Source organism: Gambusia affinis, linkage group LG02 (assembly GCF_019740435.1).
Source record: "Gambusia affinis linkage group LG02, SWU_Gaff_1.0, whole genome shotgun sequence".
Lineage (NCBI taxonomy): Eukaryota > Metazoa > Chordata > Actinopteri > Cyprinodontiformes > Poeciliidae > Gambusia > Gambusia affinis.
In genome coordinates, this window is record NC_057869.1 from 30,513,900 (window position 1) to 30,532,106 (window position 18,207).

The window sequence follows — 18,207 nt, forward strand, 5'->3', positions numbered from 1 at the left end:
CCTTTTAAAGGTGAATGGGAGAAAAAAACAGACATAAGCACCGTCCTAATCATGCTCACTTACATCAGGTCCACCCAGGTGGATTCCTGCTAAGTTGCAAAAGCATCTCAAGGACCTCTGATAGAGGCAGAGAGCACAAAAGCTTTACTGTGCATGTATGCATTTTACTGAATAATAATTGAGAAGAAAGGAAACTCTGCAAAATCCAGTCTGAGAGGAGTCAGGAACTCAGCTGAGAAGTGGTGCTGTGTTTTGCTCTCTGGTTGTGATAAAAACTTAAACTACTTTTGTTCATTAGCATATGCAAAGAAAAACAAACATCAGGATCTAATTAACTATTTAAGTCATCATTAATTCAATCATCCTGACAGCCAGAGTAGATTCACACACGTACTAACCTGGCAGTGTCTGATGAAGAGCGCTGCAACAATGAAGCTGAGCACCAGCGATCCCAGGATCATGGAGTTACAGAACTGCAGCAGCCAAACGCTCAGCAGACCGCTCACCTGAACCAGGTACAGGGTGGTCACCTGGGCAGACACACACAGCCAGGAATGAGCCATAAACTGCTAACAATCACAATGTTGTTTCACAATCACATGGAGGATTCAGTTTGCAGTTACTGCCACTCTGCATTTACATCCACTGTCTTTCCTTTTCTTGTCAAGGTTTGCATCATTCCAGCCTAAAAGAGAACTACTGGTCCAATAAAAAAATAACAAGTAGAAATCAAAGTTTGGCTTGGCTATGAATAATTTAGGGATGGCTACACATGTCAACACAGCTGCCAAACCGCTATTAAAGTGAAATGTAAATGAGGATGGATTTTATTGGGGCAATGTAAAGCCTGGAAAACCTCCATGTGAATGCTTATGTTCTTCTTTCTCGGTTCATTTAGTCCAGCTGCTTTTTGAGTTTTTAGCGTAAAAGAGGAACCTCAGCCAGACCTGGACCAGCTTCTATCCTGGAGTCGGTCTGAGGAGAGAACACACCCTGCTTCCCTCAGAACACCTTCAGAAGACATGTGGATCAGACCGCACAGGACTGCAGCAGATAACTAATAATATACTAATAATGAAGCATCACAATGGAGTTCAAATTTAGAACACCCACCTTATATGTTATAACATGCATAATGCTAAATGAGTCGACTGATCAGGGATTGTGGCATTTGAGCTACTTTGACTAGGCCTATCTCTAAAAGTCAATGTAAAAATGCTAAATATTACATAGTAGATCAGAAATGCATAAAGTAAACATATTTTTATGCTTCACTACATATTCTTAGGATACTAAATTCAATTATGCTTTTGTTTTTCCTAAATCTTTACATTTTGTTTTGTATTTGATGCGTCTTGGTGCCGTATTTAGATTTTCTAGTGATTGCTTCTTTACCATCCAACAACTTTAATCAGACAAAACCAAACGTCTGTGGTTGGCTGGTGATGTGGTTCATTTACATACAGTTTAAGTTGTGAACACTTTTGATTGCACATTAGAAATATACTTTGCGTGTGAAGGACACATTAAATATTGTGTGTGTTTTTTTTGGCCCTCCAGGCATTCCGTATTTGAGGAGCAGGAGAGCCAGAGTGGAGTGACAGACAAGGTGGAGCACGAATTCATTAGAGTTTTTTTTTAGTGAGCTTTATGTTGCTTGTCACTTGTTACTGAAAACACCTCGTTGTGTTGATACGATACTAATCAATGGATTTCAAGACTTTATGGGTGGGACTGTTGATATTTAACTTTTGTAAGTGACTATGGAATCAGTGAAGTGTGAGATATGAGGAGTAGTTCAGAAATACAAGAACTGTGTCCTGTGTACCTGCGTTGTCGTCAAGAGGTCGACGATGTCCAGGATGTAAACAATGAGAGCCTGAACCAGCAGGATGAACTGGTTGAACTGCCATGTCAGACAGAAGCAACATGTGGTCACGTACATCAGCCACACCATCACTTTCTGGCGAGCAAACACACAAAAACACACTTTACTCTGTGCTGCTTCTGCTTCTACCTTTTTTAAATAACCGTGATTATTCATCTAGAATTGGTTTGTGTGTGAGCTGGACCTGCTGCAAGGCGCTGAGCTGAGGCCTGAGGTAGCAAGTGATAGCAGTGACCTGCAGGGCAAAGAAGGGCAAAGACCAGTTCTCCCTGAGGGAGATGGTGAACTCCACCCGAGTGGTATCCACCCTGAAAGAAGCAAGCAGAAGAGCAGCCATTAGATGGAGAAACACTGATTGTTTTAAATCAACTTTATTTGGTTTGTGTGTCTCATTTCTCAGAAAACAACCTGAGAAATGAGTTAAGGTCATCATGTGTGAACATCTGTGAAGCTTTCAAAAGTTTGAAAGATGCATCCTAATATGCTCCAAGCTCTGCAGGCTTGTTTTTCAGCTCAAAGTTGTTTCCTAGAGCTGGAGAACTCTACTACCCTCTGCTTTTAATGTTTACTGAAAAAAAACATCCAACCAAAGTATCAACCTGCACAGAAAGTCAAAATAATCCTGGAATTTCTTCTAAATTTATGCCTTTTTTTTCCAAGAATGGTCCAAGAAAAATAAAAAGTAATACAACCCATCAACACAGCTATCCAGTGTCTACAGTACAATATCTACAGGCTCCCTGTGTCTTTCTATTGTAATATACCATAAGCTGCCAGAATACATTTTTGTAAATATCCGTTTCTTTCTACAAACGTATTTACTGAAGTATATGCTATTATCCAAGTCTATCATATTTTGTCATGTTTCGTCCTAAAGCTTTTAAGGATTTAAAGCTTCAATATTAACACAAACACTGCATCCCCACAAACATCCCCATTTTTATTACTTTTCTTTAGGACTCTGGTCACATAATAGGACATAACAGGATAACAGGAAGTGGTCAGCGGCTGGCTATTAAAAAAAAAAGTGGTTAATTGAAATAAAATCTTTTGATTAATTGACATTGACACAGAGGTTAACCTTTCTAGGTTCTGGTCTGAGCCTAGAAAAAATGCTATTAATTATGCTAGAATTAAAAACCAAGGAGTTGAAATCTATGTAATTAATAAATTGAGATCACCGTGTTGAAATCCTGGACCTGGTCTAAACTCAAATACCTGATGTGCTTTTCGGATGTTTATTTTAAAAAATGTAAGAATAGTGAATAATTTTTTCAGCCACTACATATTTATGCAATAGTTACTCTATCTGTCACAAAAAATTCTACAAACTTTATAGTATGATTGACATTTTCTCTGGTCGGGGAGAAGGTTTGAATTCTATCAGATATGTGCAACACGACTTCTACAGAAACTCAGAGTCGTGCTCTCTCCTCTGCCTCATCCCAGTGAGCATGCAGAACATTGTTATTACGCACCTATTAAGAATGTACCAGACTCCAGTCAGTAACCCAGCCAGCCAGGAACCAGCCAGGAGCCATGCTGTGAGGTACAGAGCGATCACATACACGGCTTGGAGAGAGAACACTGTGTAAATGTAGAAATACACGGGCTCCAGATACGCCTGGACCACACACACACACACACCACACAAAAGAAAATGGCTTATTAGGCACTGATAGTTAGGCCAACAATGACAGCAGAGGAACTGGGCAGTTTGTAAAACTGCTAAAGTTTAAAAGTTGGGTCAGTTTTAAATATGTAACAACTTTCAAGCAAACTTTTTTTTTTTTTACCATATGGCTCAAATTGAAAAAAATAAAATAAAATAAAATGCTTTCCACAGAGTCAATTTTTGCTACCAATGAGCAGTGTGATGGTGTGTTACCTGTAAGGGCAGCAGTCTGTACAGAACACTGAGAAACACCTCTTGGTAGATATTCATCCGCTGTAAGAGATTGATGGTCCTCTTTGATTCTGTCAAGTTGTCATGGATCAGTTCTGACAGCCCTGAGAGCACACACACACACACACACACACACACACACACACACACACACACACACACACACACACCGGTTTACATTTAGACTTCCTATTTGTACTTTCTGAACCAATGAAGGATGTTTTTTTACATCTTTGACCAAGCTTGTGGAGCTACTGGTTATCTAAGTGTGCTGTACTGTGCAGAGTTATCAGGTAAACTTGTAATTCAGTACATTTATGTCTGTGTTTAGGAAAAGAAAAGTCAACTCAGAACCGTTTTTCTGTATCTAAACCTCAGATATATGTATGTACACACCACTTATCAAGTATGCTCTTACTTTGTAACGTCTCCTGACTGACGCTTCCACCTCCTTTAGAGAAGCAACTACTGTTGACAACTCAGTCATATTGGTGGATTTTCTTGCAATATTTAGCAACAATTCAGACGCTTTTTGTAACTTTTTAAAAATAAAAATTTAAAAGGTGTTTTAGGATACTCTTAAAAGTTTATATTATCATTTTCGATGAGCAGAGGGTGAAGATATGTGTCCCTAAAGCAGCTTAACGTCTCTTGTTCCGCTTTCTGTTCTTCCTTTAGTTTCAGAATCTACAAGATTTTATTCCAGCAACAGATTATCCAACATGCCCAAAATAGATCAATATTAAACTTCTGAACCAACCAGACGACAGCGCCCTCTAGAGGTGGCTACATATCCTCCCTTCGTCCTTACTGTGTAGAGAATACACATCTCAGACTCAGATGTGTTAACTTAGTAGACTAAAAATTACAATAAACAAAGGCTATTTAGAAAAAACAAAAATGCTTTTGTTTTTTTCTAAATAACAAAAGCATTGTTATTTAGGTTATTTAGAAAAACATAAACATTACAGCATCTCAGTTAATGCTAAACTTAAAGCTTCTTCACACTGAAATACACCAACAGCTTCATAAATTTGGTCAAACATGTAAAAATAACTTTAGTGTGTTTAGTCGGTGCAATTAGGAGTAGAGCAGTCAATGTAAAATAAATGATAAAGAAATTGAAACTGACAAAAACAAAAGGTTGACTACTTTGGTCAAACATGAAAAATATTAACTGCAACAAACCTTCAGTCAAATGGTTCAGGAAGTGCAATTAGGAATGTAATATAAAATAAATAATAAAACATGATGTCAGTCAGAGCACAAAGCCTAGAAATAGACCAAACAGATCTGATGGATTGGGAACATTGTCACCAATACGCAAACTACAATTCTTTTCAACATCAGGACCAATACAGATGTTAGTATAGGATTGGTGCTTCACTAACTACAGTTTGTTACAGCTGTAAACAACTAATTAATAAAAGAGATAATTTAGTAAGGAAATAATGAGCTGAACTGCAGATGATGATGAAGACTTGGGTGATTCACAGAGAGCATACCTTCCTGTATGGATGGAGCCTGCAACATTTGCTTGTAGTACGAATAGTAGAGTCCACATTCCGTCCGGAAGGAGATCTCCCTCTCCACTTCCTGAAAACAGAAATGGGGGATGTGCTGATATAAATCCAAGCTCTTTTGTTCTGCATGATGTGGAAAACAGATTTTCTGGCGAGACAAGACAGAACCGAGAAGGACCGGAGCAAAGCGGCTGATATACTGGCATCCCTCCCAGGTAACAATCAGAGGGGTAACACAGCCATCCCAGGAGAACCCCTTCCATACCCCCACCGCCCGCCAAGCATGATTACTGTTCCACTTCAGAAGGAGAGGAGACAGCACTGAGGACGTCCCACGCCACAATATTACATCAATTGTTTGTCTGCTACACTTAGTTTGGAAACATTTCCAATCTGTGTTGGATTAAAAGTGACATCCTCTGACAACAGCAGCCAGTTTCCATATTAAAATCAGTTTTTAGAATTCAGCAGGCATCTGCCAAACTATTCTCCGGCATTACCGTCCGTCTAAAGATAAAAACAGTCCAAGAGCTCCTGCAATCCAGAGTCTGTAAAAAATGAAACCATATATCAAAGCAATGTGATCATTCTACAATTCTACAATGTGGTTTCTGGTATTTTCCAGTAATAATGTCAGCTTTAAAACCGTAAAAAGTCTGTAATGGGAACAGATTAGTTTTCCTTTCAATTTATCAGCAGATTAAGTAAGTACATGAGAGAAGGAAAGCCTGGAGTCATGTGGGTTTCAATTTAAAATATTATTACGTTTGAAAATCCACCATGAAACAAATAAACAGTCAAATGAACACTAAATATAACTTTTTGTCATCATATCAGGGGATTCCAAAGTAGAACAAAAGAATTCAGGGAAGGCGAACAAGCTAAAGAATCAAGTAAAGAATCAAAGTATAACCTGATTCTGAAGAAAAAAAAATAGAAAAAGGGATCCTGATTTATCATCTGGCAGTCATTTGGATTTTTGCAAAAAAGACATTAAATGGACCAAAAGACTATCTTCTTAATTTGGACCAATGGGTCCAGTTTGTGAACAATAAATACTAAGTGCAGATAAAATCCCACACGCAGTCCCAAAATAAACTGCCAAAGATGTGCCTCCTGTTAGTTTGCTGGAAAACCAGAATTCATAAATGTCATCATGACTTCAGACTCAAACATGACTTTCTTTGACATGGTACTTTATTTTTTGAAAACATACACTACTACATATCAGTCAGAGGGAAATTAAATGTTGCCATAAGTAAAATCATCCACGTATCTTTAAAGAGTCATTGTGGATGGTGATGCTGTAGGCAGGAAGGATCTTTTGATTTAGTTTGTAAAAAAAAAAAAAACTCTGTTCCTGTTCCATAACACCTCTGGATGTACAGACGGATGAAGGTTTGAGCCTGTTGCTTCCACTGATCAGACCGAATGAGCTCATATTTATGGAAGCCATTTCTGCCAGGAAAGAACAAATAAAAGTCCAGCAAGACGTCATACTTCAGAGATTCAAAGTCCTAATTATGAAACATAAAGTCACTTTAAAGTAGAAATGATAACTTTAAATATCAATTATGAATTTAAAAATCAAAATGATAACATTCTGTTGGGCTTTTGTAGTATTTTCATGGCAGAAGTGGGCTTCCATACATATTGCTTGTAGGTTGATATCTAAAAAAATATATATATAAAATAAAAAACATTCTAGAAAATACATTTTTCTGGACATCACATGTGTTAACACAGAACAACTACAATACATTGCTATTATGGACAATAGCCAACCACAAATAGCTACGATCTGCGAATACTTCAGTTCCTCTCTAAAATGCTCGTAACTCTATACTTTAATAGTTCAAACAGCAAATACATATTATTATGTATTTATGCGCACAATTGTTAAAGCTCTGCAGCAGAAGTTAATGTCTTCCTTATTTCCGCTTGAGGAACTGCCAATGGAAATAAATGCTGCTAGGCTAACGCCGGCGAATAATGTGTCATGTTATGTTGTGTCTAGGAGTTTCAGCTTCCCAAGCTGCATGTTGAGTTCATATGTCAATTTATGTCATAATTTAGCAGCAAATTAATATGTTTTTTGATTAGAATGAAGTTAACTGCAAAAATTAATTCCAGAACCTGAAATAGACTCAATAAAAAAATGTATTGAGTCCCACCACTAAACAAAATGTAGTTTTTAAAAACTAAATTTTGTAGTATACACATGTACACTTTGCATACATGTGTATATCTACATACTTCACCTACAGTTAAGGTGAAGCACCAAAACTGCTTCCCCTTAACAGTTTGGTGAAAACTGTTAAGGTGAAGATGGACTCTTTCCTAAACAAAACATGTCCTGAACATGGTTAACATGGCTCAGACAAAAAACACTGACACCACTGCATTCTGAGTCAGAGTTATATTTTTCACTCAGCCACACCATTCAGCACACAGGTCTGGAGGCAACTTGGAGTTACGCATCATGCTCAGGAGCACGCCGACATGTGGCAGGGGCAGGACGATGGAGTTGAACCCACATCTTTCTAGCAGCAAGACAAGGACTCTGGTAAATAAGTCACAGCTGCCCCAACTATGATTGGCCAGCTGAGAGGTGTGACAGTTTTGTGCGTCCACTTTATTACTGACCAAATCCACCCTAACCCCTTAATGCTGCCGACTGTACACAGCAATGCATGATGCGCCTCCCCTTATTTCATTTTCAAAGCGAGTCATTTTCTAGAATTCCAGCAGTGTCTCCTACCGTGAGCTGAGAGAACCACAGCAAATTCTCATGTATGGCGTTGACACACCAGGCCTGAGCCACGGCCAGCAGCACAGCTAGAAACAGCCCTGCTGCCGTGGAAACACACCGTTGCCAAGGCCACCGCCGCGGAAGGTATGAACCGGAAAAAGAACCGGATCGTCCAAGCGGGAAAACTCCTTCTCTAATCCTTGCTGGCTCCGTCCTCTTGCTACTGTTGCATCTCTCTCCAGATGATCCGGGTGGCAAAATCCCCAGACTGCTGCCTGCCTGGTTGACCTTCGCTCTTTTCCGAACATCCATTGCATGAGAAAAATGAAGATCATCTATATGTTCTCGGAACGTTTGATGTGTTAGAACCAGGTAAATAAACAGGAGATACTCTGTAGAAGATATCCAGATCCATTACAGGGATAAATATCAACACGTCATGTTTTTTTTTCCTTTACTTGAAGTCGCTCCAAATAAATTAAAGAACGGTTTTTAATCGTTTCAAGTTCTTCGCCAGAGGAAATATGCAAAACAGGGACTGAGGAGCTAGTTTCCTTTCCAATCCTCTTTCGAGTCTACCCGAAGCAAAGCAAGCACTGGCTTTTCACCAAAAACTATAAGGAATACGGATAATCCCTGGTTTATTTTGAGGTCACAGAGAATAAGCCCAGTGAACAAGTTCAGAAGAGCGCCTTCCTTGTAAAAGCTACTTAATTTTTTTCCCCTTCATTTCTCTTTGTCAGCATGTCCTCTTGATGAATTTTGAATAACTTCTATCTCTGCTGTGACTGCTTGAAGGATCCATGGAAGAATGAGTTCGCGACTGGAACCGCTGACTCGTTCCTCAAGCAGAAAAATGTCCCGGCTTCTGGTTGAGGTGAAAATAAAAAGCTATCTTTAAACAGTTCAAAGTATAAAGAGTAAAAATAAAAAGTGAGCTGCACTAAGTGTGTGAACAACAGGACAGACTGTGGACAACTGCAGCCTCCAAAGGGAGGGAGAGGGGAAATAAAAAACTACTGCTGACCTCTTGTCTATAAAAACACACACAGGCGCAGGATAAGAGAGACGAGGGTGGGAGAGAGCACCGGGGGGAACGTGTTGGAACATCGTTCGGAAAACGTGGGGAACATTTGTCAGAGAATTTGTGGCTCTGGAACTTGTGTGCAGCTATGAGCGCTTGCTCCAAATAAACCCCCGCAGGGTCCTGGAGCCCACATGGACATGAGCTCACACCTGATGAATTCAAGAGGGCAAACTGAGCCAACTGAGCTCACTGTTCAACAGCACTGGTGATAATCAGCAGCATAGAACATTATCTCAGGACCACACTGTCTCAGGAAAGCAGAATTATTAAAATATGTTCTACTTCCTGTTATGGTCAACGGCTTTCTCAAGTGCTTCCAAGATAAATTTTCCTAAGGGAGACTAATAACAATTATCTTATCTTATCTTATCTTATCTTATCTTATCTTATCTTATCTTATCTTATCTTATCTTATCTTATCTTATCTTATCTTATCTTATCTTATCTTATCTTATCTTATCTTATCTTATCTAACTAAGCATCAGTCATAAACCCCTTACTACTACTGATCACTTTGTCCTTCCACGTTCCACACAAAAAGGGAAAACCTTTTTTCCCTTTTTGAGATCACAGGCTGGGAGTACCTTCAGAACATGCAGCTTGACTGAGGAACCTCAGGTATGTGGCTTATAATATGCAAAATCCACATTTTTAGCCCTTAAAATCTCTGTTGTCTACTTTGAGTGTCTAGGAGTGCAAAATAAATGTACTCCCTCCCAGTGGTGCATAGATATCTTTATATTCTTTTTGGGTCATATTTTTTAGTCTGATCATTTTTCTCTATAATGTTCTTGTCTATGATGCCACCGTATTTGCTGTGAAACTGCTAAACAAGCTCATGACTTCCTGCTAATCAGCTTTGTAAATCTGCCTTTTTTTTTTTTTACTCATAGTGATTTTGTAGTCCAAATTCAGTTATGCAGAAGTTCAAAGTAAACAAGTCAAAATATTCGGTTCTAGTGTGTATTAACTCACAGGATTCCTTACATCATCTCCTGGCATCAGATCCTCTTTGAAGTGTCTGGTTAAATGTGATTTTTCTCTGGAATATGCCCACATCAATGGAGAAAGTCCGTTTTCACAGAGCATTTAAGGAGGAATGCTTCAGCAACCTCCAGCAGTATCAAGAGAGATTTTCTGAAAGACTTCATCTGATTGCGTTTCACTTCCTTCTCCATTAATAAACAAGATACACAGCAAAGCAGTGAGCTGCTAATAACACTGAAATGACAGCAAAGCTTATTTTAGACATGAACGTTGCGTGTTGATAATCACATCCTGGCCATTGGTTTGATAGTAGGATTGAGCCTTCTACCTCTGTTAGCGCTATATGCTAGCTGTTAGCTGCCTTGAGGCTATAGCTGTACTGCATGTCTTGAATATAATCATTTAGCTTTGTTTTTGCCATTTGTATCTTGGAAAACACATGACCCAAATGAATTCAGTGACGTTATTGACACGTTGTCTAACTGCTGAATTATGTCAAGGCTTTGTTTACTTCACTCATATTGTGGTAGTACTAATTGTTTTAATAGGTATCTCATATGTTTAACACTAGTTAAACTGCACTCCATATTGTAGTTGGTTTGTATGGATGGAGGGGGTGTAAAAACTACAAAAAATGGCTGAACGGGGTGGAGTGGAACACTCTGCGACCCGAAGGAGAACGTGGCGTGAAATGTCTCATTCACATTTTAAAAGACCGCAGCAAAATGAGTTGCTCTCAAAGCGGTCTGCTCTAAAACAGAGTCTGTGGAATTACAAGGACAAAGCACTGCTGTCCTACTTTCTATAGACCATATGTGAATGATTTACATGTGAAAAGGAAGAGTTTAAGTGAATATGTCCACTTTAAATTACTTGCTGTCTATTCCTTCTTGTTCCATTGCCAGCACTTCTCAATGGCTGCAAAATCTGCTTTAGCATCAGCCTGCTAAAAAACAAAATTTCCTGTAAAAACTCATGAGCTTGAACGCACCATACAGTGCTCTAAACTCAAACATTATTGCTGCTATCTTAAGTATCAATGAGTTTTATCAAAAGAAGCACTCTAAGAGACAGAGCTTTCTGATAAGAAAAATAACAATGTTTCTGGTCACAGCTTCAGAAACACAACATCTGAAAATCTGATTTATCAACAGACTTTTTCCCCTGTGCCCAGTGGAATGGTTCTGTACTCAATCTTCTCAGAGGAAGATTTATCTAAGACTTTTTTATTACCCAGTAAAGTTGTAAGTGACATTTATGAATTCAGATCTGTGCAAACCAAGACAGGTGTCCCCCTGTAATCACTTTACTGTCTGGTTATAACTAGCTTTTTTTCTTGCCTTTTATGCAATGATTCTTTTCTACATTTCTTAAAGAGTTTAACGATATCATGCAGAAAAGAGAGAGAAATACCCAAACACCACATCTTATTTATAATGCTGATCTTAAGCATCTATTTGTTGAAAGAACAGCTATAATGTTTCATGTTTGTGAATAATTTTTGTCGGTTTCTCAAGTCGCTTCAGTAGACAAACCTTGCTGCTTCTGTCTTTCTTAGTTCCAATGGGAACATTTAGTGATTAACTTTCTTTCCACAGTTTTAGCATTTTTGGCTTTGATTATTAAACAACCGTTTCTCAGCTTAATAAACACATGCTGTTCTTCTGAGGTTTTCAGAGCCTCTGTCATATTAATAACAGGAAAGAACAAAAATTGTTTTCCGTTTTCACTTGATTAGTTAAACTTTATGACTGAAAATGACCCTGGCTGTAACTTGATTGGAGTCAAACAAATAAAATATAAATATTACGAGGGCCCCTTTCTGTCACCCACACACAGCTTTAATGATACAGTGCTACTGAGGGATGAGTTAGCTAGGCCAATATCTAATACACATATAGAACAAAGCTCAAAATTAGAATGCATATTTATGGATGCCTTAAAAAAATCAATTTGATTCAGTTGGGCAGAAACAATTCCATACCAAACAGCAAGATCCCCCCCAAAAAAACCTTTTTACGCCACTGAAATCTTCAGCTAAAAACCATCTACATGTGGATTAGCTTAATAGGCTTTAATGAAAATGAACTTCTTAAATTAAATTAAAATTAAATTAAATTAAAATGGTTGTTTTTCATTATAAACTTAAAGTCGTCTTTGCACTTACAAAGAACTTTTTGCATTCCTCTAATAAAACTTATTAACTTGCCACAACAATTTAGTTTACTGATTTCTTTTATGCACTTATGTATATATTTTCAACTGAATAATAATGAATGGCCCTAATCCTCGGTGGAGGAGCCAATCTGAAGACTTAGAAGGTGGATGTTGCTAAAGCAGTTGAAAGCTTTTTGAACATTACCAGAACATCAACAACATTTATTCACATTTGTAAAGGAAACCCAGAGACAGGTGTTTGATCTGAAGTGTTTGGAGTATAATGTTAGCGATTGTGCCGATGATGTGGTTCTGTTGCCAGGACCTTCAGGCTGATGGTGGTAAACTGGGCAGACTGGTAGAGTCTGCAATTCAATCAGCAGCCACCAGGCCTCTTCACTGGGAGCAAATCCTGAAACATCTGCTCACACAGCTGAATGGTGCAATGTGCTATTATATACTTTCAGATGGTTGAGTAACCTCAATAACAAACTAAAACCAATGAATATCTTTGCTGTTGAGCTGGTTTGTCTAGTTCAATAAGTGAGCAACAAAAAAGAGTTTCTGAATCCAGACTGTTGCTTATTTAGTCAATATGTAAAAGCTAGTTAATTAACTAGTTAATTAACAACAGATGCTGCAATTAACTTGATAAAAAATTGCAATGGAGTCCCACCACTACTTTTTACACATCTTTGGCAGGGTCTGTCCACCGAAACAAATGAAAACTAACAGTGTTACAAGATGAGAAAACCCACAGCAGGAGTTTTTATTCCATGTTTTTTTTTTCTTTTGTCTGTGTTTAATGCAGACTGTGAAATCAGATAATACTGCTTTGAGTCAGTCTAAAACAATGTTTTTCTGCAGCGCTACAAGGGCCATTAAAAATGACCTCATATTTGGCAATGTTGCCGCACCACACAGTGCAAGCTTTATCCCAGAGGAACGAAGCTTCTATTTGGCTGAGTTCAGAAATCAGCGCCGCACTGCGCATGGAAAAACCATCATCCCTTTACACAATGAGGTGTTTATGATGCGTTTCCAAGGCATTTGATGGAGAACACAGCATAAGGGGAGTTGTATCGTTGTAACATGATGAAGAAGTGTTGTTATTCGACAAAAAGCAGAAAATTAAAATTGTTTTAAGCCAAGTTTTCATAACCTCCTTATAATAGAGTACTAAAACGTAAAGCTAGAATTTTTTTTTTTTTAAACATGACCTGTACATAAGTTTGTTACTCTGCAAGAGCCTATTAGAAGCAAAGTTACATGACAATAATTGATGATCAGTTTCAATGACTTCTTAGAGCCACTAGTTTGTACACATCATTTTGAATTTAGGTAATTGCAATAAAAAATTTAACATTATGTCAAAATTAAGTGAAAATATTTTTTGGTTAGACCAACAGCATGCATTTCTGTAGGTATTAAATCCATTGAAAACATTCTTCACTCTACAGAGAGAGCTTAACAGAACTCTGCCACACAATCACATTTTGATATTAACTTCAAAAAGCTGCTGGCAGTTATTAGAAGAAAAGCTGTCAATCCTCCTGAACTTGTGGAGATGTTTAGGTTTGTAGCACAGGTTACCATGGTGACAGATGCAGTTAGAAAATGAATTAACTTTGTGACAATAAGAATCCTAAATTGAGCCCTAGATTGCCTTGATGCGATGCTGTTGTGTGATGGGTCAGGATTCCATTTGTCTATGTGGAAAACGTATTTAACTTCTAGCAGTTTTCTTTTCATTTTCATTTTGTTCTCGTTCTCCGTGTTGTTGTTCTTGTTGTACTAATTATTCTTTATCATCAAGGCCTGTGCTGAAATGAAATGTTTTTGTGCTTCTGTAAGATCACAATAAAGGCATGGTGATTCATTCTGATTCTGATCTTTAGTGTTTTTTCTTGCTCATGTTGTCCTTTTTCACTGTTTTTTTTAGTTGTTGCTCTTGTTTAGCTGATTGTCAGTAGCTGCGTTTCCATTAGGCAAATGCACAAAACTTTGCCAATATTCCCCTAATGTCGAAAAAACACAATTTCTATATTACAGTGTTTCCATTAAATAGGAAACACTTTAATGACTTTAATAAGTCATTAAAAAAAACATGCTGCGTCACGATCCTCCATCAACTTCCCGTCACCTTCTTCTTCGTGGTTTGCGCCTGTGACATTCAGTTGTTGATCACATGACTCATGCAACGTGAAAAAAGTGCTTTCTTTGCATTTTTGCAAAATAAACCAATTCCAATATTGCCAAAAAACACACCTCATCCTAAGGCCAAAACTATTTATCAAAAAATAAGTTGTTGTCGTTTTTAAAATTGGTATGTTTCCAAACATTCAGTTTGCAAATTTAAATTCATTTTTGAAATGTCAGATTGCATAATACGGTCAAGGGAAACACAGCTAATGTTACCATTTTTGTTGTTCCTGTTTTTGTTTTTTTTTATTATTATTATTGTTGTTTTTTAGAACTTGTTGCTCCTACTCCTCTTGTTTTATGTCATTGAAATGTAAAAGCCATGGGATCAATCTACCTCAAACTACAGGGATTTTTGTATGCAAACAAACTGATGGACATTTTATTCTTTGCCTGTACGCCATCACTCTATCAGAAAAACAGCTGTCAATTCAGGGTCACTCATTTCATACATCAACCTGAACAAACAGTTCCTATTCTACACTAACTGATGTGTGAAACCACAACTGCTGACTTATTCACACAAAAGCTTGACTTGAGTGATGGTTTTGTTCTAGCCAGTGCCCTTGTAAGCCTCAGTGGAGATCCTGCGAGACAATATGCAACTTAACACGAACCATCATAAGTACTGAGTGCAATATTTCAGGATTTACACATGAGCTTTTCCAATTTTGACAAACCAAATGGCTTCCCAGCTTGTGATTGGTTCCAAGAGAACATGGTAGTTGGAACCAGACATTCACTCCCAGACAGGGAGGATTTGCAAAAGTTTGAGCCTCCCTTTGCTCAGAGTGCAGACAGACAGAAAGTTGGACTGAACAGAACCGGAGAATCACATCCATCATAAAGAGCACTCAGCAGAAAGCAGGAGAGTTATGGGCTTTACCTTGATGTTGGAGAACCACAGGTCGTTCTCATGCAGCGTGGCCACGTAGATGGAGCACAGAAGGCCCAGACCCACAGAAACAGACCAACCAATCGATGTCCAGATTATAGCGCCCCATGACCAATCGCCTGCAAGGACATGGAAATGTCATGTCTTTTTAAAAAATGACATGACATGACACAGCTTTTTTAAAAATTATTATTTTCTGGTTTTTGCTTTTTTGGTTTTTATTGGTAAACCAATTCATTTTTCTTTTGTAATTCATCATTTAGATTTTTTTTCATACTTTTTAAGGTTTTTCATTAACTTATTTACAAAACGGAGCAAAAGTCTAAAGCATCCTAAAAAATATTGAAACAAAGAAGGTCCTAGTGTTGAATCAAAGGTTGTGCTTCTGCATGGAGTTGAAATGTTCCCAATAAATCTTTAGGCCTGGCACAATAACTGATTTTACTGGATGATAAATTGCCACAGAAATTACTGGGATAAATGATAATATTTCATTTAGAGACCATTTTCAGCTAAAATACTACTACTCTACTACTACTAACAAATAATAATAATAATAATAATAATAATAATAATAATAATAATAATAATAATAATAATAATAATAATAATAATAATAATAATAATTCAAATACACAATTCCAAAGATAAAAAAAACCATTTAATGCTGGGACTTGAAAATTTTAAATAACCAATATAAATAAACAATACTACCATAGCAAAAATAATTATAATGGGTGAAGAAATTTCTGTAATAAAAAGTGTGCTTCAAAAAATATTAATCATTCAGCTTAGACAGTGAAAACAAAATAAAGTGCCAGTTTTTGTAAAAAAAAAAAAAAAAAAAAAAAAAAGGCCATGCTAACTCAGCAGTGGGTTTCAGTTTTTAAAATGTCGACTATTTAACAATATTAAAGGGGCGCATATTGATAACTTCTATTGTCCAAATAGAAATTATCAAGCTCTTTTTAATTTACCACGCAATTAATTGGTTTGTTTCTAACAGTCTTAGGGGTTCAGCTTTCTCCCAAAGCCCAGAAACATGGCTGCAGTTAGGTCACTTTCTTACTTTAATTGACCTTAGGCTTGGGCGCAGCCGGCAACCACCATCACACATTAAAACTACAAGAAAACTTCCCTGTGAAAGGCTCAGCTATGACTGAAGAGTTCGCTGCAGAGTGGTGTTACCACCAGTGCAGAGCTTGATGAACACTGGCAGCAGTATGCGGCACATTGAATTGAGTCCTAATAATGCTGATTGGAACAAAACCGCTCTTTTAGTTATTTAATGACATCAGGTTTTCTTACTGACTGACAGCCTCCCAGGAGGATTCCTCTCTCTCTCTCTCTCTCTCTCTCTCTCTCTCTCTCTCTCTCTCTCTCTCACTCACTTACCCTGCAGGATCTTGTCTGGATGGTGATGGGTGCAACAGTTGGACTCCTGGGACTGAACTTCGGCAGCCGGAGTCGCCTCCTTCCCCCTGTTGCCTTTCCTCTGACGCAGGCTCGTCATGTTGCCAAACTGTCCTCCCTTACACCGGCGGGAGCGCGTGTGGAGATCCACGCAGATACGATGAATTTTTAATGCGCGGATGTAAACAATGCTGAGCGCCGCTGTAACACCGGGATAGACGGGCCTTCTGCTCGTTCCTGAACACGTTACAGCCGGATTGAGAAATGTCAAAATCCGCTCGAGACCAGATTAACGGTCATTTCTACCATCTTTAAACCGAAGGGTTTGCTCACATATCGTCAGCAGTTAGCTGACACATGGGTGATGCGGTCATTGACACACAGAGTAGGATGAGGCAGGGTTAAAGTCCCGCTGTGCCGCTCGGACACACAGCTAGCGCCTCATTACAGTCATTCTGCTTTTTAACACAAAGGCGCGCTCGCGCTGCAGACGGACGGCGGAACGGTCTCCGTTAGGTTACAAGCGGTCCATGCCAGCCTTCTCACCCTCCTCTGGGCTAAAGGAGCGGCTGGTAGGACGATTCCAGCAGCCCCCCGTGTCTCCCTGTTCTACCAGCGTCCTCCTATATCACTAGCTCGTCCCAATTTCTCCCCCTTTTTCTCCCAAAACTTGCTCAATCCTACCCGTGTGTTTAATATTTGCTGGCTGCGGCACTGTGTTTCAGTACCGGAAGTCGGCGGTTCTATGCTTCAAAATAAAATCCTAAAATATCATAAGTTTTCTTCCATATGGGTGATTTTATTGTGATTTGCTACCATCAAAACACATGAATAAAACTTACAAGTTTAATCAAATTGAATAAATGCAGTGTTTAAAATAGAACTTGAATTATAAGAACATTTTACAAAATCGCTTAATCTTTTAAAATGGTACTTGATTTCAACTTACCTACATTTCCAGCTTTATTAAGTCTGTTCTTGTTTAGACTGCCTGCATCCCAGTGTAAGAGATTTTCCGGCCCATCAGATCCTGTAAGAAAAAAACAAGAATAGTCTTATAATAATATTGTTTTCACATCAATATTTTTTTTCCTTTGAGTGATAGCTCTGAATGGGGAGTTTACAATTTTAGCTAATATGTTTTTCCTGCAAAAACTGCCCCGCTTTTCACAACTTAACTCTCATCCGCTCCTGTGTTCTGCTGTTAGTCTCCGTTTGACGGTGATTGTCTTTATCCAGACAGGGATTCATGCTAATGGAATAAGCAAACATTCTGTCCTTCATATTGAATATCTTCCTTGACAAAAGACCCCACGTCTGTGAGTGGACAAGTATGACATGAAGTAAGAGTTCTCAAAGGCACATCATGATTTTCTCACTATTATTAAGTTATCACT

General features: G+C 38.2%; 1 protein-coding gene across 3 annotated transcripts in view; it reads right to left on the reverse strand.

Annotated features, from left to right (window-relative positions):
* The window catches only part of dpy19l3 (dpy-19 like C-mannosyltransferase 3), a 56,091-nt gene extending 38,553 nt beyond the window's left edge, over positions 1-17,538 (reverse strand). Inside the window, exons 1-8 of one of the 3 annotated variants that reach the window (XM_044140555.1) lie at positions 16,793-17,538; positions 15,389-15,516; positions 5,300-5,390; positions 3,777-3,898; positions 3,367-3,512; positions 2,073-2,196; positions 1,829-1,963; positions 399-530 (exon numbers count right to left, since the gene is read on the reverse strand). In XM_044140555.1, the coding sequence (XP_043996490.1) occupies positions 399-530; positions 1,829-1,963; positions 2,073-2,196; positions 3,367-3,512; positions 3,777-3,898; positions 5,300-5,390; positions 15,389-15,516; positions 16,793-16,910 (996 nt within the window). In that variant the 5' untranslated portion in view covers positions 16,911-17,538. Of the gene's footprint in view, positions 1-398; positions 531-1,828; positions 1,964-2,072; positions 2,197-3,366; positions 3,513-3,776; positions 3,899-5,299; positions 5,391-8,078; positions 8,940-15,388; positions 15,517-16,792 lie in introns of those variants that run through there. The other 2 variants (XM_044140547.1, XM_044140563.1) reach the window with 2 other exon arrangements.
* Between the last annotated feature and the right edge of the window lie 669 nt (positions 17,539-18,207).